General features: G+C 38.5%; 1 protein-coding gene across 2 annotated transcripts in view; it reads left to right on the top strand.

Annotated features, from left to right (window-relative positions):
* Positions 1-23,913, top strand: part of SRGAP3 (SLIT-ROBO Rho GTPase activating protein 3) — a 205,899-nt gene that overhangs the window by 99,921 nt on the left and 82,065 nt on the right. For both annotated transcript variants that reach the window (XM_026722710.2, XM_026722715.2), the window contains exons 2-3: positions 5,292-5,487; positions 22,214-22,376. In XM_026722710.2, coding sequence (XP_026578495.2) covers positions 5,292-5,487; positions 22,214-22,376 — 359 coding nt within the window. The remainder of the gene's footprint in view (positions 1-5,291; positions 5,488-22,213; positions 22,377-23,913) is intronic.

Here is a 23,913-nt window from a genome sequence, read left to right as displayed (position 1 = left end):
GTCCTATGAAAAACTGCTGTGGTTGCATGTTACTACGTTGTATCCTGAAATGTTTGGTTCTAAATGTATGGGAGGGAACAGAGCAGAAAGGAGATGGAAGAAAGTAGGAAAAGAGGTATTCCCAGTTCACCTAAGCTTGAAGGAGCATGGTGGGTTAGGACACAAATGTTTGCGACTCTTCTGCCTGGCAGCCTGAGCTCCCATCATTTGCTCTAGCTCCTTGACAGGGACATGAATGACACCCTCCCCAGGTGTCCCCCAGGCAACCATGATGTCACTGGTTAATCCTTTCAACCTGAAAGTGTCTTAAAATGTGCTTCCAACAGGAATGGAACCTAGGCTTGAGATTGAATCTACTGACTATTTCAGGTTAACTTTTAAACTTGAGTCAAAGAATAGAAATCTGGAAAATATGAACAGTAAAATTGATATAAATGTTTAGTTGCTGTTAACACAAGTTGCAAATCATTAGCACATCTGTATGGGATGCTGCTAGACCCAGCACAGTCTGTGCAGCATGCATAGCTATTTAATGATGAAGCAAAATTGAAACAGGGGTCTTGAAACTTTCAGGACTTGGGGATTGTTTTTTTCTTCCCCTCCAACACCCTGATCTAAGTGGAAACATAGAAAATTGCTTTCTGTACAATGCCTGCAAATTACATAATTTATCTCTTCCACATTTGCTCTCCATAAATGCAATAAAGGCAGAGATGAAAAACCACTCAGTAGCCATTTTACAGGGGCTGAGGGCTCTTCTACATAGCAATGTTAAAGAGCTTTTATCTAGAGTGGTAGCCAGCACTGAAAGATGTTGGCTAACCACACTCTGCTGAGAAGCAGAAAAAAGGCTCTTTATAAATATTCTTTATTTAAAGATTTTTTCCTTTAAAAAAAAACAATTTCATTTAAGATTATAATTTAATTTATAAATTATACAGCATCTGGAAGCTTCAGTTGGTACAGAATGCAGTAGTGCAAGCAGCTGTGTGAACTTCTAGAATCATGCATGCCATACCTGTGCTCCATGAATTACATTTGTTGCCAGTTTGCTTTCAGGTTCAATTGAAAGTGCTGATTTTAATCTTTAAAGCCTTTCATAAAACCAACTAATCCTGGCAGAGTTGGCATCATTGGCCAAGAAAATTCATTTGATGAGTCCCAAGAGATGTACCTTCTTTGTGCACCTTATGGAACATTTTTCCCTCCAAAATTAGACTAGCTCCATCCATTTTGGTATTCTGAAAAGCCCTCAGGCCTTGGCTATTTTGTCAGGCCTGTGGTTTCCAGATGACAGGGATCAGCTCAGATGGCTCCATTGTTGAGGTGACCCTTTTTATCCTTCTCCTAGGGTTTACATTTTCACTTTTATGGTATTAATAAGGTTCCATATATTGTACAATTATTGTTTTAATTATTATTCATGTTGCTTCTTTTTCACCATTCAGAGTTGGCTGTGGTGAGATGAGCTGCTATATAAATTTGATTGATATATAAGTAAATAATTGCAATAACAACTAATACAATCTTAAAAAGTAATCCTAGAATCATGAGACTGGAAGGACTGGAAGGGACCTTGGAAGGGACCTTGGAGGTTTTCTATTTCAATCCCCTGCAGAAGACCTTATGCCATCCCAATCTTTTCTTGAAAACCTCCAGTGGTGTTTCATGCACAACTCCAGTAGGCAAACTATCCCATTGGTTAATTGTTCTTGCTGTTGGAAAGTTTCTTCCTAGTTCCAGTTGGATCTCTTTCTAATGAGCTTTCCCCCTTTGCTTCTTTTTTTACCCTCAGTAACTTTGGAGGAAAAAAAAATAGATAGATAGATAGATAGATAGATAGATAGATAGATAGATAGATAGATAGATAGTAAAAAGTGCTAAGGAAAACATGTAGAGAATACAAGAATAGTACAACTATATTAAAGAAAAAGAAAAGAAATACCAACAAGTTACTTCCAACTTTCATCACAACAATTATAAACAATTTTAGTAACTTTTCACCTCCTCTTAATTAATAACTAATGATATCTTCAAACTATGCACAAACATATCCATAAAATACTGTCACTTTAGTCCTATTGTCAGCAAAAGTCCATTAAGGATTGTCAGAAATAGCAAATATCTATTTTAATCTTAATCAAATAAACCAACTTTATATACCTTCCTTTTACTTCTTAAACTTTTGTCTATTCAAGTAATGTTCTTGAACTTGATTTCTTTTCACCAATCTCTTGAATAAATTTAATGTAAAAAATTATTCAGATCCATCTCTTGGTTTATTATTTGTAATTCCTTTTGATTTTTAAAGTGTCAACCAATTTTCTTTTTTATATCTAATACAACAACTTTTTTCATGTCATTCTTGTAGCCTGTCATCCACTTTTAGTCACAGCTCCTCTGTCTTCTTGGTTAACACTTATTCCTCTACTACCATTTCCTCTAAAACATTGGATACAGTATATCCATAGAAGCTAACATCACTATTGACATAGTTGATAATAATTTCTGATTCTATTTTTCAAAGTTATACTTCAGTATTTCCGATGTTGTGGTATTTTGTGTGATTTTGTAGCTGTTAATCAGATTTATGTATTCTTCTCCTTTAGTTAAAAATAAACTTGCCTGGGATGGGTGGTTATAGAAATTGATCAAATCTGTAGTTCCCTCTAGTGTCCAATTTTTAAATATGTTTATCTCTTTTATGTCTTAGAAAAAAAGTCAAAGCAAATCAACTTTCCCATAGAAAAATTCTTTATAACCAATTCCCAAATATTCTTTCAAATTCTCCCTCCCTCCCTCACTTACAAAGTGCCCACCTCCCTCACAGAGAATATTAATTTATCTGAACTCCCAACCTGTTTATAACTTTTTATAATTAAAATCAAAATTTCCATTACTGTTTTGCTATTTCATTTTTTATGTATTTCAGCTTGTAATAACATTTTTCTTTCATGAAGGATTGAAGGCAGATTCACCCAATGTTTTCAGATTTCTTGATCCAATGAAAAATAGCTAATAAGCATTTTCCAAATGTGTTTGGAAAAGAATGTATGTGAACCCCATATGCTTTTAAAGATGCCAAGTCTGGTTTAGCAAAATAGCTGTTCCCTCATCTCCAGTGCTCCAAATCTGCTGGAGACCATAGTTTTATGGTCTCCTTGCAAGGAGTAACTTGTGGGTGATATCCTGGCCTCTCCTTACCCAGAGAGAGGTTTAAAGAACCTGTTTACTCACTGGCTCTTTATTGGTGACCCTTCTTTTTTGTGGATCTGTTTTCATTCTGCCATTTCTTCCTTTGTTTTTTCCCATTGTTTTCTCCTTCAATATGATAATGATTGTGACTTATTTTATAGCATTGTAGAAAAAATATTGGAAGCCCTGTAAACACAGATGACTTGATTGCATGGCTTTTATTAATTTTGTAACCCTCTATATCAAAAGAGATTAGGGCAGGTTGTTTTAATATACCACACATTCAAGTGAGATTTTCCATCACTTCATTCTGCTTTTCGAGGCAATGAAAATGCTTTCTCCGTCTAATTCCACTATACATACTTCAACCCTAGCCCTATTGTTCTTTTCCTATCAGAGCAGGAAGGGAAGATTGTCCCTACATTATTTAGTGTGAATATTTTAATCCAATTGTGTATGTATGTACTTATGTGAAGTCAGTCTGTTTAATTATGTATCTTGCTCATTCATGCTCATCTGGGCATGCATAATATAAGAGAAAGTGTGAGGTCAGCTTTTGTGCAGATATGGGGAAACATGTTTTGGTATAAGGCTGTTACATTTTACGTTATTTGTATTTTATTACATATACTGCAACTGGCTATAATGAAAGGCATTGATTTAAACATAGCCAGTTTAATGTGTGAGGGGAGAATAAATTTTTAAAGGGGTTGAAATGAGGCTGGGAAAATCCTACAGAGCACACAGAAGTGACAGAGGTGAATAACAAGAGCAAGGTTGAAGCCAGGGGTGAGATATGATTAGGGCAAGACTATCAACAAGGTCAGGCAAAGAATATCAGGAAAGCTGGGAAAGTGATAGAAGGGAATGTTAACAAGGCCCCGTCTCACACATTATGGGAAATGAATGTCAAAACAGTGACAAAGGGAACATTCTCAGAAGAAAAAGACACGTTTCACAGAAATGTTGTGCAAAGCTTGTTGAAACAGACATCAGGATTCTGCACTTGTGATGATCAGTCTGTAGATAAGCAAAAGGACCAGTCAGAAGTAACAGGTCCTGCATGAACATGTAATGAAGTTTATGCATTCAGAGAGGAGATTCCTTTGAGAAGGTTCTAGGACAAAGGTATTCAACTCGCATCATCATGGTGGTGTCATGTGACGTATCAGGATTTTCTCCCTTCGCTAAACTGGGTGGGAGTAGGGCCAGCACATGATGCATCTGGCCCGTGGGCCGTGAGTTTGACACCCCTGCTCTAGGAGGAGGTAATCCAGAGGTCTACAAAAAGTCTTGTCTCAGAGAGACAGAGAGAGAAGAGTTAGTTTGCATGGGACAACGGCAGAGCAAGATTGTTTTCTTTGGTCTAGCTACCTGACTTATTATGATATAAGTACAAGAGATTAGTAAATTAATATCAGTTTATTTAGGTTTATGATATTTTGTTGTCATTTTATATTTTGTTTCATATAGCTCAACTGGTTCTTCTTTATATACTCCATAATGTTTGAGCAAAACCACTCATTTTCTCAGAATGATTAATCACATATCATTGCTCTTGTACAGAGAATGCTCAATATAGGTAGTCTTCGACTTTAAAGATATTCCTTTAGTGGCTGTTCAAAGTAGGAAGGCACTGAAAAAAGTGACTTATGACCATTCTTCACATTTACCAACGTTATATCCCCATGGTTATGTAATAAAAATTCAAGTGCTTGGCAACTGGCATATATTTGATGATTGCAGTGTCCCAGGGTCATATGATCACCTTTTGGGACTTTCTGACAAGCGAAGCCTATGGGGAAGCTTAACGACAGGGTTACTAATTTATCAACTGTGGTGATTTACTTAACACCTGAAGCAAGAAAAGTCATAAAATGGGGCAAAACTCACTTAACAATTGTCTTGTTTAGCAATAGAAATTTTGGGCTCAATTGTGGTCACAAGTTGGGGCTACCTTTATTTCTATGACTCCTAAACTGCAGACTTGATTGTTTTGCTCTTTTTGGGGAATAAAATAAGCTACATTGAATACAATGTTGGCGCTGTTCCTGGGTATTCATACATTCTTTTTGTTCTCTGTTTGGTGCTTGCAGAAATTCGTATCCAGTTGGTGGAGCAGTTCAAATGCCTAGAACAACAGTCTGAATCCCGATTACAACTTTTGCAAGATCTTCAGGAGTTTTTCCGCAGAAAGGCTGAGATTGAACTGGAATATTCCAGGAATTTGGAAAAATTAGCAGAAAGATTTTCTTCCAAGATTCGTAGCTCCAGAGAACACCATCAATTCAAGTAAGTGTATTTAGTGATTTTGGCTTTTCCAGAGGATCACTTAAGAACATGTCCTTGGTCGTTATCTCAACATGACAGACTCTTTTATAATATTGCTGGGGATCGAAATAGGAGATTGAACATAAGAAATTACAACAATTGATGACTCTCTTCAGAATAATGGAATGTCTGTGTAGATGGGTAAAAGAAATAAAGGTTAAGGTCCAGTCACTGGTATTGTTGTTTTGTGATGTCTTCAACAGGACAAAGTAAGGTTTGCACAAATTGAATATACATAATTATTTATATTAATATAATCCCTTCATTGAAATTTCTGTGTGGAGGTTCTGAATGTATGTTTATATTAACTGGCATAATATTTATTGCAGATGTCCTTATTTACCAAAGTTATTTTGTCTTACAGAATCTAGACAGTCATGTCCAGGAATATAAGTAGACAGACACTTTTCTCTTCCTTTTCATTAGTATTTGAGGATTCTTTGATTAGATATTCCCTTTGATTTCCAGTTTTAATCTGATGTCTGCTTTGGGAAAGTGTGACTGGTATTTTTTAGTGTGAATCATTTTTTGATGTTATCTTTAAGATTCTGAACTCCAAATGAACTCTACATGTCCATGTTATAAGAAAAAATATATTCATACTGTAGATTCTTTTGCAGATCACTAGTTAAAGTTTTATGTTTCATTTCCAGCAGTCTTCCTAATATGCAATTATTGCTTATTTTCTGATCCAAACCACCTTGCACTTCAATGGCACCCAGCCCAAGTTTCAAACCTTCAACTATGTGATGTTAGGGAAATAGTCCTTAACTCTATTTTATTCAAATTTGCTCTGAATGTGTTTGTATTACATTTTTATTGAAATCTCAATCATTTTCTGTTAATTTCCTCTTAATTCTTTTACCCAATCCTCTTAGTGTGTAAAGTTGGTTGGTATATATTATTGCTACTCTGATGAGATAACAGAATAACAGAGTTGGAAGGGACATTAGAGGTCTACTAGTCCAGCTCCTGCTGAAAGGATGTTCTTTTGCATTGGTTAGTTGGTAGCAATAGCACTATAGCAATAGCACTTAGGCTTGTATACCACTTTACAGTGTTTTCAGCCCTCTCTAAGCGGTTTACAGAATCAGCATATTGCCCTCAACAATCTGTGTCCTCATTTTACTGACCTCAGAAGGATGGAAGGCTGAGTCAACCTTGAGCCTGGTGACATTTGAACTGCCAAATTGTAGACAGCTGGCAGTCAGCAGAAGTAGCCTGCAGTATTGCATTCTAACTGAGCCACGATGGCGCAGTGGTTAGATTGCAGTACTGCAGGTTACTTCTGTTGTCACCGTGCCACAACTGCGCCACCATGGCTCATGATGATGCAACCCTGGTTATTCCAAATTTAATTGCTTCGAAGTCTCTTTTGGACAGCAGTGCAATGCTAAAATACATAAGGGAAATCAGCATGTCATTATTTATGAAATGTATATTTCTTAGCTAAAGTCATTTATCTTTTTGGTAAGAATAGCCCTCTATACAATGGAGGCTGCATGGCACCACTCCAAAAGCAGCTGCCATTTTGGGAGCAACCGCACTTAATTGTGGCTGTTCCGAAATGATGCTTACTTCTGGGAGGGCACCACATAGCCTCCACTTTACAGGCAGGCTGAGAGGTGTGCTGACTGCTTCCTGAAGGAGATTTATCAATTTACCAAGCTGTGGCACAGTTGGGGGAGGAGGATGTGAGACCCAGTAGGTGGGAAGCAGGCCCAAGGTCTGCAGAGACTCATGCGAAGGTGATAGATAGGTGGGATGCTACAGCATTCTTGCAGTCAGTTGTAAGGGTAAGTAGATTACCAAGCACCTAAATTTTGTTCATGTGACCAATGGCCATAACTTTGGGCAGGGATCACAATTTCAGTGACATTGTAAGCTCAAGTGGTCATTGAACAAACAGTCCCAAAGGTACTTTTTCAAGAGGCAATTGGACTTTTGGTTTTTCTTTGAAGATGTTTCACTTCTCATCCAAGATGAGAAGCGAAATGTCTTTTAAAAAAAACCCCAGAAAGTCCTGTTGCCTCTTGAAAAAGTAGCTTTGGGACAACCGTGACCTGGATGACTGAGAATCTCCATAGATATTGAACAAACAGTTGTAAGTTGAGGACTAGCTGTACTGTAGTTTTTACTTATGCCAAATATTAGCTTCTTATGTAAGGAAAGAATATATAATTGTGATGCCAAGAATGGTTTCAATTTTATAATTCATTCAGTGCTCTGTAAAATGATAATAATTACAATTGTGTTGAGATTGGTGCCTGGATGTGAAAACTAATATAGTCAGGATGGAAGTAATAATGCATGTTATTTTAAAAAAGCCCAAAACATTTCTGAACCTCAGGGAGTTGACGATGTGTAGGTTTCAACTCCCAGAATTCCCCATCTGGTTGTGTCCCTGCTGGCACACATTTTCAAGTTGCTAAGGATAAAAAATACTGCCATACTGCAAAAGAGATATTCAAATGATTTAAATTTTTCCCTTTCTCTAGGCCAACTTATTTTCCATTTCCAGTAGGGCAGCAACAGATACAAGCTTTCAGAAAGAGCACAGAATAAAGCACTTTTATGCCTTGCTTGTTTGTTAACTAATGAGAATGTTTGTTGACTTCTGGGCAATTATTGAGTGTTATGAGGAAACTGGATACTGGAAAATATAAGTTAAGAACCAGTAGTTTCCACAATGCATTTTCTCTGATCCTGAGTATTTCTTTTGCATACTCTGGAGCCTAGTAAGATCACACTGCTGAAAACTGAAGAACAATAGCAGTGTATTAGAACTAATGTGATGCTTGGTCGAATGTGGCCTCCACCCACAGCTCTTTTTCTGTGCCTCCTGGAGTCTTCCAAGGACATGTTGTTGAAATCTGGCTACAAATTGCCAGATAATGGTAGTATGATGCAAGTGAGATGGTGTCTGATTTGGGGCATTATAAACAGATGAAACTGTTGTTTGACTAAGCTGAAAAATCAAGAAAAAGAAAAGCAAGAAACTTGGAGGCACACATTTTTCTTCCGAAAAATGACATCTGCTGATAATATAGTAAACATATTAATAGTAGAGAATGTCTGTAATTCAGGGTTGAACTGGGAGGTCCTTGGTGCTCTCCAAGCTTTATTGTTTGCTTGCAGACATTTGATTAACTGACTTGGTAACATCGGCTAAGTGAATCTGTGAGGCTTCAATCGTGAAGATACTGAATGAGGGATCCAAGTCTGAAAAACATAGATGTTTATCTATTCCTGGGATAAGCATTACAAGGTCACTCCAAACAGACCATATTGTCTACAGGAGGCATCAAGGGGCAATTGTGTCAAATCAGGCTTTTTGCAGTATTTTAGTGCAACACAGATTCTTAGAGAAAACTGTCAATTTGGAACCATAGTTATGCCAAGAATAAAACAATGAAGATGACTGCAGGATGGAATGCTGACAGAAAAGTATGTGAGTGGAATTAATCTGGAGACGGATTTGATTTCACTAGCTCAATTCATTACTGAGCTTAATAATTGTGTGTGTGTGTGTATGTGGGGGTGGTATTCCCTGCTTAATCAAAAAAGGATAATGATTGGCAAGTTCTTCATCTGAGTTACCCTTAATTTGCTTCCCTGGTCAAAATGAAGACTTAGAGATAACTTAAGAAAGGCATATTATTAAATTTTTAGCCTGTCTTTTTATATAATTATCAACTCAACATAATGAAAATATATACCTCCTATCTTCTCTATAGCAATAACCCTGTGAAGTGAATTGTGCAGAGAGGTCCAAAGTTTTCCAGTCAGCTTTTGTGCCTAAGGCAGAACTAGAACTCACAGTCTCCTGGTTTCTAGCCAGCACCTTCTCCAGTACTCCAAACTAGGCACTTAGCAAATACCGTATTTCCCCATGTATAAGCACCCCTTTGTATAAGCCACCCCCCCAATTTTTGGACTGTGAAGTTTTGAAAAAATATTTTATTAGAGAAACAAGTTATGAAGAAAGAAAATTTACAAAGAAACAAAATTCGACGTCTAGATCTACAACTTCGGTCATGACGCGGCAAGCGGTGCGGGCGACGCTAGCTAGCAATCTACGATCGGAACAAGAGTAGGAACAAGCATTCAGGCCGATGCCTAGCGTATGCATTTCTATCGCGTACTCGCACTCGTAATCGTATCATCACGCACAATTTTTACAAAAAGTATAGCATACTGCTGGAAAACCAGTTTATTCCTACTTTATTATTTTATGCATTTTCACGTATAAAAGTGTACCTGCTTTGTATATGCCACCCCTACTTTTTGGGCTTGAAAATTTTGAAAAAAGGGGTGGCTTACATGGGAAATCACGTTTACTTTTAAAGGCAACATTCTCACTGACTTAGTAATATTCAGACTCTATATTGGGGCGTCAAACTTGCGTCATCACGGTGTCATGGTGTCGTCACATGATGTATCAGGACTTCCCCGCTTCACTAAACCGGGTGGGGGGTGGGACCAGCATGTGACACATCCGGCCCATGGGCCGTGAGTTTGACACCCCTGATCTATACACAGTTGATATATTTTATACAATATATATATACACAAACATTAGAAAAGAAGCAAAGAAAATAAGGAAAAATAGCAAGTAAAAAAATAAGAAAAAAAGATTGTGAATAATTATAAATGCATTTATATTTTACCCTCCAAGATTACATTATAATTTCTCCCACCTTACCCTTGTTAATCTTCAATCTTAAATCACAAGTTTATTCCCCCCCCCATGTCTCTAAAAGTTTCCAGTGACTGATAAATATAGTCATTCATCTATCTAATCAAACAAGTTAATTTTGTCATCAATGCTAGTTCAGCTGTTTTTATCAACTATTCCTTCACTGCAGGTATTTCATATCTTTCCATTTCTGTGCATATATCACTCTTTCTTGCAGCAGTAAAGGTAAAGGAATCCCTGAGGATTTTATTCCACTAGTTGTTGCCAACCATAAGAAGCAGTGTTCATCTCCATTTCAAGGTCATTGAGCAAGCACTGTACAGAGTTATTTTCATGGTCATGTGGCCAGCATGACATCACAGAGCGCTGTTTCCTTGCCACTGCAATGGTATCTATCTAATTGCATTTGCATGCTTTTGAACTGCTAGGTTGGCAAATATTGGGGTGAGGACAGGAGCTCACCCCATCACATGGAGCTCGGGACTCAAACCTGGACTGCTAGTTTTTCATCAAGTACCCTAGAATATTTACTGCAGAGCCACTTCCCCCCTCCACAACTTACAACAGTAATTACATATAAAAATAAACTTCGTTGGCTGTTTCCAAATTGACTGTTCATTAATTCGAGCAAGAAAAGTTTTAGTTTCAGTTGAATGTTTATCTTCAAAAATCTTTATATTGTTTTAAGTACTTGAATCCTCTCTAGCATTTTTACAAGTCCATCAGGCATGATACATACTGCAAAGAATCCGCTTCTGTGAACTCCACAAGGAACTCAAAAGACATCTAGACAATGGAAAGAAGGATCTCTACATTGACTACCGCGCTGATTGTATCAAAAGTAAGTCACACAACCCACAACTCCAAATCCAACCCTACCTCATCCAACCCACCATCATCAAAACTAGGCATGCACACCCCAACTATCTCAATTCCAACTACAACTGGCCTTAAATGTTGAAAAAGCACTATGCAGTTGAAAACCATCTCTATTTATTGGACCAGATGGAATATGTGCCTACTTCTTAAAAAAGCTATCCACTGCCATAGCCGAACCTCTAAGCATAATCTTTGAAAAATTTGTCAGGACCAGCTCCTTGCCTAACCTATGGTCACAAGCCACAGTCATCCCCATCTTCAAAAAGGGAGACCCCAGCCTAGTTGAAAATTACAGACCGATCTCTTTATGCTGCATCACCTGTAAAGTCATGGAATCAATTATTAATCAATCCATTATCCTCCACTTAGAGACAAACAACCTACTCTCTAATAAACAATTTGGTTTCAGAAAAAAACTATCCTGTAATCTGCAACTCTTATACTGCAAAAACATATGGACTACACAACTCGATCAGGGCAAAGCAATAGACGCAATCTACATAGACTTCTGTAAAGCCTTTGATTCAGTGGTACAGGACAAACTACTCCTAAAACTAAAATCTTACGGTCTCTCTGGACACCTGCATAACTGGATAGAAGCATTCCTGTCAAACAGACAACAAATGGTCAAAATTGGGAGCGTCCTATCAAATTCTGTACCTGTCAAAATTGGGAGCGTCCTATCAAATTCTGTACCTGTCAACAGTGGTGTCCCCCAAGGCAGTGTTCTAGAACCAACCTTCTTCATACGCTACATAAATGACCTCTATGATCATATTAAGAGCAACTGCGTTCTCTTCGCTGATGATGTAAAGCTATTCAACACCACAGACAATACTGCTACCCTTCAAAAAGATCTCGACTATGTATCAGAATGGTCAAACAAATGGCAACTTCAAATCTCAACAAATAAATGCTCTATCTTACATGTTGACAAAAAAAATCAGAAAATAAAATACAGGCTGAATAGTCAAGACCTTGTTGATGATCCAAACTCTGTCAAGGACCTTGGAGTACTCATCTCTAATGATTTAAGTGCTAGAGCCCACTACATAGCCAAAAAGGCCTTAAGAGTTGTTAACCTAATCTTACGTAGCTTTTTCTCTGGTAATATTACACTACTAAGTAGAGCATACAAAACATTTGCTAGACCAATACTCAATACAGCTCATCAGTCTGGAACTCACATTACGTTTCTGATATTAACACGGTTGAAAAAGTCCAGAAATATTTCACAAGAAGAGTTCTCCACTTCTCTACTCGTTGCGGAATACCTTATGCCACCAGACTTGAAATTCTAGAACTAGAAAACCTAGAACTACTCTGCCTTCGGTCCGATCTAAATATAGTATATAAAATCATACATTGCAATGTCCTACCTGTCAATGAATACTTCAGCTTCAACATAACAACACAAGAGCAAACAATAGGTACAAACTCAAGATTAATCGCACCAAACTTGATTGCAGGAAATATGACTTCAGCAACAGAGTAGTCAACTTGTAAGCAATTGACAAACCAAATAAAATAAAATAAATTACAAAATGATCATTCATGCTGTCCATATTTTCAACATAAATAAGAAGTACCTTTATATGTTCTAGAACATTTGTCTGTAATCATGTAACCACAGTACATCATTTCATTAACATTCTTTTTTAAGTAATAACAATGTAAATTTCAGTGCTTTTAATCATGAGCGATAAGCCTTTTCTGATGAGCTGCTGCTGTTTTTATTACTACTTACTACTGCTGCTGCTGCTGCTGCTGCTGCTGCTACTAAACCACTACTCTAATTTTAATATAGATAAAATCTGGTAAAATTCCCAGGAATAACATAAGTGAAAGGACCTGTTTTGGGGCTTATCTAAATGATATTGGGGGTAGGGCCAAATGGTTTTGATTGAACTTTATGGGTGATGAGAAATTCAAGACAAAATCCTAAACAATTCAATATTTTAAAATAAAAACATAGAGTACTTAAAGTTGCCTTTTACAAAAGACAGACTATCTAACTGAGAAATGTCTACACTAACTTATTAAAGATTTAATGACTGTTGTCATTTATAGTTGGGAAAGCCGTCAAATCTGACAAGACAGGGGCATATCCAGGTGCTTAAAACAATCATTATTTTAGAGGATTACAATTTATATTGTGCCAGCTTGTTGCCTAAACTTCAGAACTTGTCTTGCTTCTTTTTTCTGTTTGCACACAGTGTTATTTCCTTCCTTGAGAAAGAAAAATGAATTTGTGTATATATCTTTTCTAAGGGCATTTAATAATGAGGTTAGGAGAGGCTGAGATGAAAAGAAAGAAGGGTCCAAAACTTAATGGGCTTGAAATCCTTATGAGACCCATGAAGTTGGTGGCTGTTGTTGCAGTTAAAGAGCAAAGCCAGCTCGTTGTGGCTCTTCCATTCATTTTGGCAGCCAGATGGAGCTGAGAGCAACATCTGGTGAATGGATTGAGCAAGCCCCTGGAACATACTGCAAATGTTGAACTAATTATTTCTAAGTCCCCAAACAAAAGCAGCTGGAGGGTGTTGGCTCTTCTAGACTAATGTGTTTGAAGGGCAGGGAAAAGGCATTGAACTATTGTTTGCATCTTGAATTTTATTTAGTTGTTTTAAAAAGAAATGTAAATATAAACATGCTCAATAGTGTTTTTATTCCTTCTTCCTGATTGTTAATTATTGGCGCTGTTTAAATCACAGGCCTGTTCTGAAGCTGGTTTAACCAATTCAATTTGTGTATTGATATATTTCTCTAATCATCTTCTTCATTGCTTGGGAAAGGAAGTTATCCTAATCTTCAAAACAGCAATAGTTCTAAGGCGATGGACAAAGATCTGTCACTTTAAGGAAGAAAGGACAAGAGAATCAATCAGTATTTTAAAAGCATAACAGAAGACACAGTGCTGCTGTTTTTTCTGTATATAGTCCTTAAAGGGGCTAAGTGTTTGAACATGAGAAATCTGTTTCATCATTTTGCTTGAGATCATATTATCTCAAATATATTGTTATTGAAGAGAAAGGAAAAGGCAATGACAGAGCAAAACACTTCATGTGGATACTCTTGCTATTGGCTGTTTCTTCCTCCATCCATCTCTGCTGTGCTAATGATCTAGGCTTTGTATGCAGGCCTGAGTGCTTCCCTCCCTTGTGACACTGAAAGTGGAGAGCTAAAAGGAAGTCTGGTTAATTGAAGCTTCTGTACTGCTGCTGAAAATAAGTTTATTATGCTTATTCCAACAATTACTGTTCTGTTACCTGGTTCTAAAATATGTCCAGGTTAGTTTAAAATATATTTAAAATGAAGTGGTCACTTGAAGATTGTGACTATTTTAAAAGAAATAGATATGTTTGATGAAAATAGTAGGAGTAGTAAGTAGTAATAATGTAAAACTTCCCAAATGCTGCTGTGCCCCTCTCTGCTTTGTACTTTCTTACTACAGCTAATAGATGGGAATGATGACTTATCTAGAGTATTTTAACCCAGTCTAGTGTCCTCTAGAGCAGGGGTGTCAAACTGGCAGCCCACAGGCCAGATGCATCACACCCAGGCTATACCCAACCCACAAAGCAACCCGGCTCCGCAAAGGCAAGCAACATCATGGTACATCATGTGACGCGATCAAGTTTGACACCCATACTCTAGAGTCATGTTCCCAAGACTCAGAATCAACCTGGTGAAGAGAGTAATCTAGAAAATATTAAACACATGTACATCCTGTATCATAGACTTTACCTACTTCTTAGCCCGCTGAAATAGACATAGATAAGTATTAGTTTGCCATCTCCCAGTGAGGAAACCAAATATCAGCTTCATGTAGTTTAATGTTATGCATAAGGATAGCTGACAGTTGCTTAGCATTTCAATTAAGGAAGCTTTGAAACTATTACAGCAAACCAACTAATCGCAATGGACACTCTTATGCACAATCCACAGGAATGCGCTCTGCCTATAATCAGCACTATATTCTTATGTATCAAATATATCAACGACTTTCAAGAAGCCTTTAGCTTACTGCTTTAATTTAAAATTCATTTTGTTGTATTTTTCTGTAACCTTGATACTATACAGCATGGCCTCAAGAGGAATTCATTCATACTTGCTTTGACTATTGAACATCTTGTGGTTTAAGCAGATTAGGGCTAAACTTCCCTGGTTTATTGAACATAAAATTTGTTTTCTAAAATATTTTGATTTTTATATCATGCTACTGAGGTCAAAGGTAGAGTTGTTCCTTCATTTTGCTATCTAAGAGTGTCTTCTCTATGATAAAACCCTGATGTAGTAGTGAATTAATGAGACCTTCCCTGTTTTCAGAGGCTGTTTCAAGAGTAAAGCGAATGGGAGAAATTGTGCTGCTGCTAAAGCTTCTAAAGTGGTTCATCATTTTAAACAGAAGTAGTATATTATTAAACATAATGGTTTCAAAGGGAAAACAGAATATGAGCTTAACAAAGCTGAATCATTTATTTGCTTTACACATTAATAATATTCCTCAGCACCCTGATCATTTGTATCTTTTCTTTTCCTGGTGATTAAGTTTGAATTCACCAGATTTACTCCAACATTGGTCACCTTGAATAAATTTTGAAGGCCAATCCTGACCTACTTACTTGTCTGTATATTATGACTCTCAGATCTGGGTTGAAATCATCTGGACAGCCAGTAGATAGTAACAAAGAGTTAATGTTTTTTATTATCTCCTAACTTCTATCTAGTTGATGTCTTTTTTTTTTGTTATAGCACAGATCTGGCCTACTGGGATAAATAAAGCTAGCTTCTGAAAATCTGGTCTCTGAGTTAATTTATTTTCACCGCAAAACCTTTTCAATAGCTCAGTTATTCTCAGATGTTCTTTCAGGGTCCCTCAGCTGATTGAACACTCAAAATAGCTGGATTGCCGAAACCTTAAAATGGCCCATTTTAAAGTAAGTTGGTCAAGATTTGGGAATATTATTTAAATAACTATGGCAATTCCTAATATATTTTGCTATATCTCATTGACATACTATGTGGGTAAATATCTGGTATTACACAGTGTTCTTGTTCATATGTATGCAAATAGATCTCTGTTCTCTGAAACCAGAAGTTCAGATATCTTTGCAATGGGACACTATGAACAAAATGTATGTGCTGTCGTTCAGCAAAAATGAGGTATGCTAATTGGATCAACACAACAAATATTATTTGAGGATACTTGGTACTCCTAAAATAAAGCAAAATCTGTTTGTTTATCTTACTTGGAAATAAGGGGAACCCAACAAGGTGTTTTCCTAGAATTTAGTGGGCACAGGCCATCTTTAGCTTGTAGTTTCAAAGGTGCTTTTACAAAAGGCAACAGGAGTATTTTTTCCTTGAGAAAAAGGATGTTTTGCTTCCATTCAAGAAGCTCCATGTAGCCCCAACCATCCTGCCAGAACTGATGGAGCTTCTTGGATGAGAAGCGAAGCATTTTCTTCTTTTTCCTCACGGAAAAAACAATCCAGTTTTGAAAAAGCACCTTTGAGACAATTATGATCTGGATGACCGAGAATTTCCACAGACCTTTGGCCTGTAGATTTGTAGACCACAGGTTTCAAGGCAGATCAAGCATCCAGCCAGGCTTTATAATTCCAACATTGATTTGAATTATTAACAGTAACTTTTTAATATTGTATTTTTCCTCTTGTTAAATTGTTTGGGACTTATTGGACTGAGCAGCATATACACTACAGAAAACAAAACTGATTATTAAGGGCTTCTCTACTGAACAAAATGTCTGCAAAACTGTCTTTGTAAAAAAAAAAATAAAAGACCTGTCCTTGAACTGATATGACCAAAACAACAAAGATGAGAACTTTCAGAACTTTCAGAAGAAACTATGGAAAAGATGGTAAAGAGTGTGAGTTTCTGGTTATGCTAGCTTAAGTATCCCGAACACCTCAAAAAGGGGGTTGTATCCTTTCAGTTTATTCAGCAAATAAATGAACAACTCACTCTTGAGAGAGTCAGCAACTCATTACCCATGATACAAACCATTGCAAGGAATTAGCATTTTGAGAGGCCTCCAAGCATCAGTGACCCAAATATTACATATGCAGAAACTGTGAATGCTTATGGGTAGCAGCTGGATCCAGCTTGAAATAGGTTTGGGATGCTGGCTACAAATATGTCAAGAGGCTTCCCAGAAGAGCCAAATTCTATCTCTGTAAGAAATAATAAGTATGGTAAAGAAATGTGGTCTGAGTACCAGAGGTCAAGTTCTAGAAAGCAGCATAAAAACTATGATTTCAGAAAAAGTACAGCATAAATATATACTGGTAATCTTTGACTTACGACCCCAGTTGAGACCAATGTTTATGTTAAGTGAGACATTTATTGAGTTTTGCCCCATTTCATGGCATTTTTTTTATCACAACTGTTAAGTGAATCACTACAGTTAAGTTAGTAACCTGGTTGTTAAGTGAATCTGGCTTCCCCATTGACTTTGCTTATCAGAGAGTCACAAAAGGTGACACTGCAACTGTCATAAATATAAGTCATTGGCCAAGTGTCTGAATTTTGATCATGTGATGATGGGGATGCTGTAATGGTTGCCAGTGAAAAACAGTCATAAGTCACTTTTTTCAGTGCAGCTTTAACTTTGCATGATCACTAAATGAATTGTTGTAGCTCATTTAATGACCATTCACTTAACAACAAAAATTTTGGGCTCAGTTGTGATCATAAGTTGAGGCCTAGTTATATGCATGTTGCAGACAAATGCCTGTATAAATTTACAGTTTAACTGAGGGCTCCTCCTCCTCCTCCTCACAGGTTGGTTGACTGATTTCAGGGAGTTATACTAACTATATTGATTACTTGAAAACATTCTCTCCCCAGGCTGTGATACCAGTGACAATTACATAGCCAGTTATTGCATGGATGCTTTTGGCAGGAAAAAAACATAAAAGATTTATGGTAAAAGATGCCAAGTATAAGAGTGAACCTAAAGATATTACATATGATTTTAATTATAGTAATAAAAACTAATAACTGAACTTGGAAAGATAAAATAAAGTAAAATGAGAGTAAAAAGTACAAAGAAAGAAAAAGGAAAAAAGGAAAGGGTGAAATAAATAAAAAGTATATGAAGAACTAGCTTCCAGTTTTCTTTCACAACAAGTATAAACAATAGGGACTGATATCCAGAACCAAAGACAAGATACAGAAGGATGAAAAAAACAATGTAATCTACAAAATCAACTGTAACCATGTGACCAATTCTACCGTGTTTCTCCAACAATATGGCCTCCACCAATAGAAAGGCCCAGCATGATTTCTAGGCATGAGGTGAAATTAAGCCCAGCCCCCAAAATTTAGGCCTATTTAAACTATGCGTCCCCCTGCCATTTCTCACATCCTTCGTTAGAACTACAAGAGGTGAAGAGAAATGGGGAAGGGCGGGAGGGATGGGGAGAAAACTTGCCTTTAGGAGTGCCCTGTAGGTAGCCTAGGCTAGAATACCCCGATAGCCACTTCAATCAGCCAGTAGAAGCGGCCTCGGGGCAAGCGCACACACACACTCCCCTCACCACGAGGCCGCTTCTATCGGCAGACAGCCACTTCAGGGCATGGCATGGCTACCCGTGTCCCCTTGCCTTTAGGCAGTCTCTTTTGGGCGATGGAAGCTCTCCAAGTGCAGTCACCAGCCACTTCGATCAGCCAGTAGAAGGGGCCTCGGGGCAAGTGCACACACACACTCCCCTCGCCGCGAGGCCGCTTCTACCGGCCAATCCAAGTGCCTGGTAACTGCACTTGGGGAGCTTCCATCACCCAAAAGAGACTGCCTAAAGGTGAGGGGACACGGGTAGCCACGCCCTGTCCTGAAGCGGCTGGGGACTCTGCCTTCAAGGGAGATTTCGTCTGCCGATAGAAGCAGCCTCGCGGTGAGGGTGCGTGTGCGCCCTCGCCCCGAGGCCGCTTCTACCAGCCGATTGAAGTGGTTAGTGACTGCACTTGGGGAGCTTCCATTGCCCAAAAGAGACTGCCTAAAGATGAGGGGACATGGGCAGCCACGCCTCGCCCTGAAGCGGCTGGTGACTCTGCCTTCAAAGGAGCTTTCATCTGCCGATAGAAGTGGCCTCGCGGTGAGGGGAGTGTGTGTGTGTGCGCTCACCCTGAGGCCGCTTCTACCGGCCAATCAAAGTAGCTGATGACTGCACTTGGGGAGCTTCCATCGCCCAAAAGAGACTGCCTAAAGGTGAGTGGACATGGGCAGCCATGCCACGCCCTGAAGCAGCTGGGGACTCTGTCTTCAGGGAGCTTTCGTCGGCCGATAGAAGAGGCCTCGCGGTGAGATATGTGCGTATGGGCCACTCTAGGTGGGGGAGGAAATTAAGTCATCCCGAAAAGACGGCCTGGCCATTTTTTCATTGGTCAAAAAAATAAATAAGGCCCGGCCTTATTTTGTGAGAAATATGGTACATGGGACAAACATCACATCAATTGAAAACCAGGATCCACAAACACCGGCTGATAGTCAAATGCCATGATCCTAAATCCTTAATTTCTACCCACACTGCCACCAAACAGCATGGCAGTGGCAGTGATTTATGTTCAAAGTGATTTATGACCAGTTTAATTGGAACAACACAAAAACCATTGGCCATGCTACTACTCACCACACTCATGAGTTCATCAACGCCTCACGCTCCACAAGCAATTCCATCAGTAGACACATTGACTTACAACCAGCCTATGAACCCCTCAGAATCCAAATCAAGCGCACAACCAACCAGAGACAGTAGCAACCCTCAGTGAACCTATGCAAGACCTCACACCAGCAGTTCACCTCCCAATGACCCTCACCTGATGTAACCTCCCTATCACAAGATCTGTCGCTCTCACAGATGACTCTCACCTGAGCCATCACAAGACCCATTACAACACTGTCACTTGACACACCCACATCTGATCCATCACAAGACCCTCATTTGACACACCTATACCTGAAGCCAGGGATGAGATTCAAAAATCCCAGCAACCGGTTCTCTGCCAGGTTGCTGGGTGGATATGGCCACGGTGGGCATGGCCTACTAAAATTTCTGGGAGAGCTGTTTTTTGCCTTCCCCAGAGTCTGGAGGTTTCCCCCAGGCCTCTGGGAGGGCAAAAACGGCCTCCCCCGGGTTCCGGAGGCACTCTGGAAACTGGAAACAGGCCCATTTCTGGACTTCCAGAACTTCTGGGATGGACGTTTTTTTGCCTTCCTCAGAGTCTGGAGGCTTCACTTGGGCCTCTGGGAGGGCAAAAACTGGAAGCCCTCTAGAAGCCGGAAACAGGCCCATTTCCGGACTTCTGGGAGGGCCATTTTTTGCCTTCCCAGAGTCTCCACATGGATTCTGCAGTTACCTGCATCCGAAATAGGCCACGTGGAGACTCCTGGGAGGGTGGAGTGGGTGAGGCCAGCTAGTCTGTTCAACTACCAGTTCGGCCAACCAGATGTAAATTTAACATCCAATTTGCCAGAACCAGCCCAAACCGGCTGAATCCCACAGCAGCCTGAAGCCCTTATGAACAAAGAACATTGTCATTGACTTTCCCTAAACTCTCCTGAAGAAGTTACCTAGCCTGGTAATGAAATGTTCGAAAACCAACCCATAAGCTCGGAGAACAAATCTTCACCCTCAAGTAAAAACAAGTTTGGTTTTCTTTGTGACCCCCCTCTGAGGACACAAACAAATGTCTCTTCGTTCCATAACCCATCCCTTATCTGTAAGCAATTCCATAAAACATCAACTATCCTCAGTACTTTAGAACATAGTATCACATTTGGATTTCAGTATTCAAATTTTGAAGGGTATTTTGCAATGTTAATGGAGAGAGATTTGTAGCAAGTTTCAAAGTGTCTTCCTCAATATTTAGGGGGAAAAAGTATAAGAGTGCTGTTTGTGACTTATTCTCCTTCCCTCATTAAATAATAATGCCTTGCTATTAATTTTCAAGGATTTGTAGCAGTCATTGTTTCTCAATGTGAAACAAGGAATTTTGTTGATAAAATTAGAAAGTCCTATGCATTGCTACTGGGGTACATACGTAAAAGCAAGAAAAAACTCATTATTCTTCAGGTTGTGTAATGGTAAATTAGTTGTCTTACATTTTGAAAACATTACTATTATCATATTGTACTATGGGATGAAATATAGAGATTTATGATGTGGCATATTCCTTTTCCACATAAAGGAATGTCTGAAATGAGGTTTTTGAAATGTATATGTTACATAATTCAACCTTGTAGCAGATTTTTTTTTCTGACCCTTCTAATTAGAGGTAGTCTTCATTTAATGACTGGTCGCTTGATGATTGTTAGAAGTTACAATGGACTTTAAAAAAAGTTACTCATGACCCATCTATGAAGTTATGACAGCCACGCCCACTCCTGTGGTCACATGATACATTTCAGGCACTTGGCAACTAGCTTGCACGTATCACTGGTTGTAGCGTCTCGTGATGTGATTACATGACTGTGATTTGTGGTTTTTTTTTTGCCAAATATCATTTGCTTAACAACCATGGCATTTGCTTAACAACCATTTTAAAAATGGTTGTAAAATTGAATCAAGCCTCCTGGTTACCCTCTTAATGATAGCAATGACCTACGACCAAAATTCTGAGGTCAGTTGTGGTTGCAAGTCAAGGACCACCTAGACTACAATAATATGAATTCCTCAGTCATTAGAACTCTCTATGCATATAGGAAGTGAATTATGCTTGGAAAAAAAATATTGGAGTTGCTTTCAAATAAGTGTCTATAAAGATTGGATTGCTACTGTGAAAGAGCACAATTATAGTCCAGTCCTAAATACCAACTTGATATTATTATTCTGTACTTCCTTTTTCAATTATGAATTGTAACATCATATTGGCTAATGCTCTGTAATAGGCTGAGGCAGCCATCCAGAAAAAAGCATCATTCACACAAAGGGTGAATTAAGGCTCTTTTGGTTTTTTTGGCAACCTTTGCGAAAGCAAAATATATTCACCAAACATCCTGACTTTTGACATCAAAGAAAATGCTCTCATGTGTGGACTGAGTTTTTTAAAAATATTTTTTCACTTTTCCTTCCTCTTTGCTTATAGGAAGGATCAACACCTCCTTTCTCCTGTGAACTGCTGGTATCTAGTGTTGACACAGACCCGAAGAGAGAGCAGAGACCATGCCACCCTGAACGATATCTTCATGAATAATGTCATTGTCAGACTTTCCCAGATTAGCGAGGATGTTATTCGGCTGTTTAAAAAGGTAAACGTGTTGTTTACTATATCTTCTCTGGCAAAAGAAGGATCATGCCTAAAACCAATTCAATTTTGTGTTTGCATATCATATATATGGAAGAATAAGAATGAATGCTGATGGGACCTTTTCTCTGAAGGTTATGGGTGAGAATAGAAGGACTAAATGAGAATTGAACAAAATGATGCTGGGGAGAGAAGAAAGAAGGCTGAATTGTCCACTCTTTGCCTACTAATAAGGAAATCTGCCTAGACTTGTCTTGTTCTATTAAAGGACTTCTGTTTCTATTCCAGACTTCTAAAATGTATAACATTTCCCTAGCATTTGCCTGTTTGCAGGTAGGCAAGGATTTGCTGGTGTTGACATATTCATTTTATCATTGGAAAAAAAAACATGGGGAAAAATAACATTATAATAAGCTATCACTTACTGATTTCTCCTTCTCCGTTTTGTAATAATCTATATTCTATTGTAATTGTAGATTTACCATGGATAGAAAGAGCAACTAATAGACAGGTGCTGAATCGTATAAAACCCAGACACATCATTAGAAGTCAAAATCAAAAGACCATGTCTGATTTACTTTGGCCCTGTCGTGCGTGTAAATTCATTGGAGAAATCAGTGATGCTAGGAATGGTTTGTGGAATAAGAAGAAGGGGCAAGTAGAGAACACTCTGGTTTGATAACTTCAAAACTGATACTAAGATGAATATCCAGCAACTGAAAGAAGCTGTCCTTGACAGAATAGCCTGGAGAGCACTTGGCTGCAAGGTTGCCAAGAGTCGGACATGACTGAATGTTTAAAACAACAACAAATTGTAATAATATCAGTTACTTTTGCCAGAGCATCAGAGTTGCCTGCATTTATCTGGGCAAGTTAAACCCAAAAGTTATGAGGGTGAATGCAAGAGATCCTGTTCTGGATGGGTATACATTGTGCAAAATGTCATGTGTTAGGCTGGCTAATACCCATTCCATTTACGTAGCTTTGTTAGGAGGCAGACAAGCTCATGGCAATCCTGAGAGGAACATAATGCAATGTTATATTAAATAGCTGACTTTTATTAGGTTGATCTAGAGAAATGAAACTGAAGCAGCCTGGGTTCTTTCCTACATAAGCTGCTCGGTGTTGTGGCTGAATGTATGCCTAACAATTTGGGGGACTTTAACTCACTTCCTCTGGAATGGGAATTAGAGGCAGCTTAGGAGTTTATGTCCTCCACAGACCTGAATCAAAATATCAATTATTTGATATACATTGGGGGGTGGGGGTGGGAGGTTTCACATGCTAGGTTTCTGTCCTAAAGCAGTAGGAATGTGATTGGGACAACATAATTACAGGTAGTCTTCAACTTTCAACCATTCGTTTAGTGACTGTTTGAAGTTACAATGGCACTGAAAAAAGTGATTTATGACTGTTTCACACTTACGATTGTTGCAGCATCCCTATGGTCACAAGACCAGAATTTAAAGGCTTGCCAACTGGCATGTATTTATGATGGCTGCAGTGTCCTGGGGTCTGTGACTTCTGATTAGCAAAGTCAG

This window comes from Pseudonaja textilis, chromosome 2 (genome assembly GCF_049901715.1).
Source record: "Pseudonaja textilis isolate UNSWEBS1 chromosome 2, rPseTex1.2, whole genome shotgun sequence".
Classification (NCBI taxonomy): domain Eukaryota; kingdom Metazoa; phylum Chordata; class Lepidosauria; order Squamata; family Elapidae; genus Pseudonaja; species Pseudonaja textilis.
The sequence above is the reverse complement of the archived record's forward strand: the minus strand, read 5'-3'. Positions and strand labels throughout refer to the sequence as shown.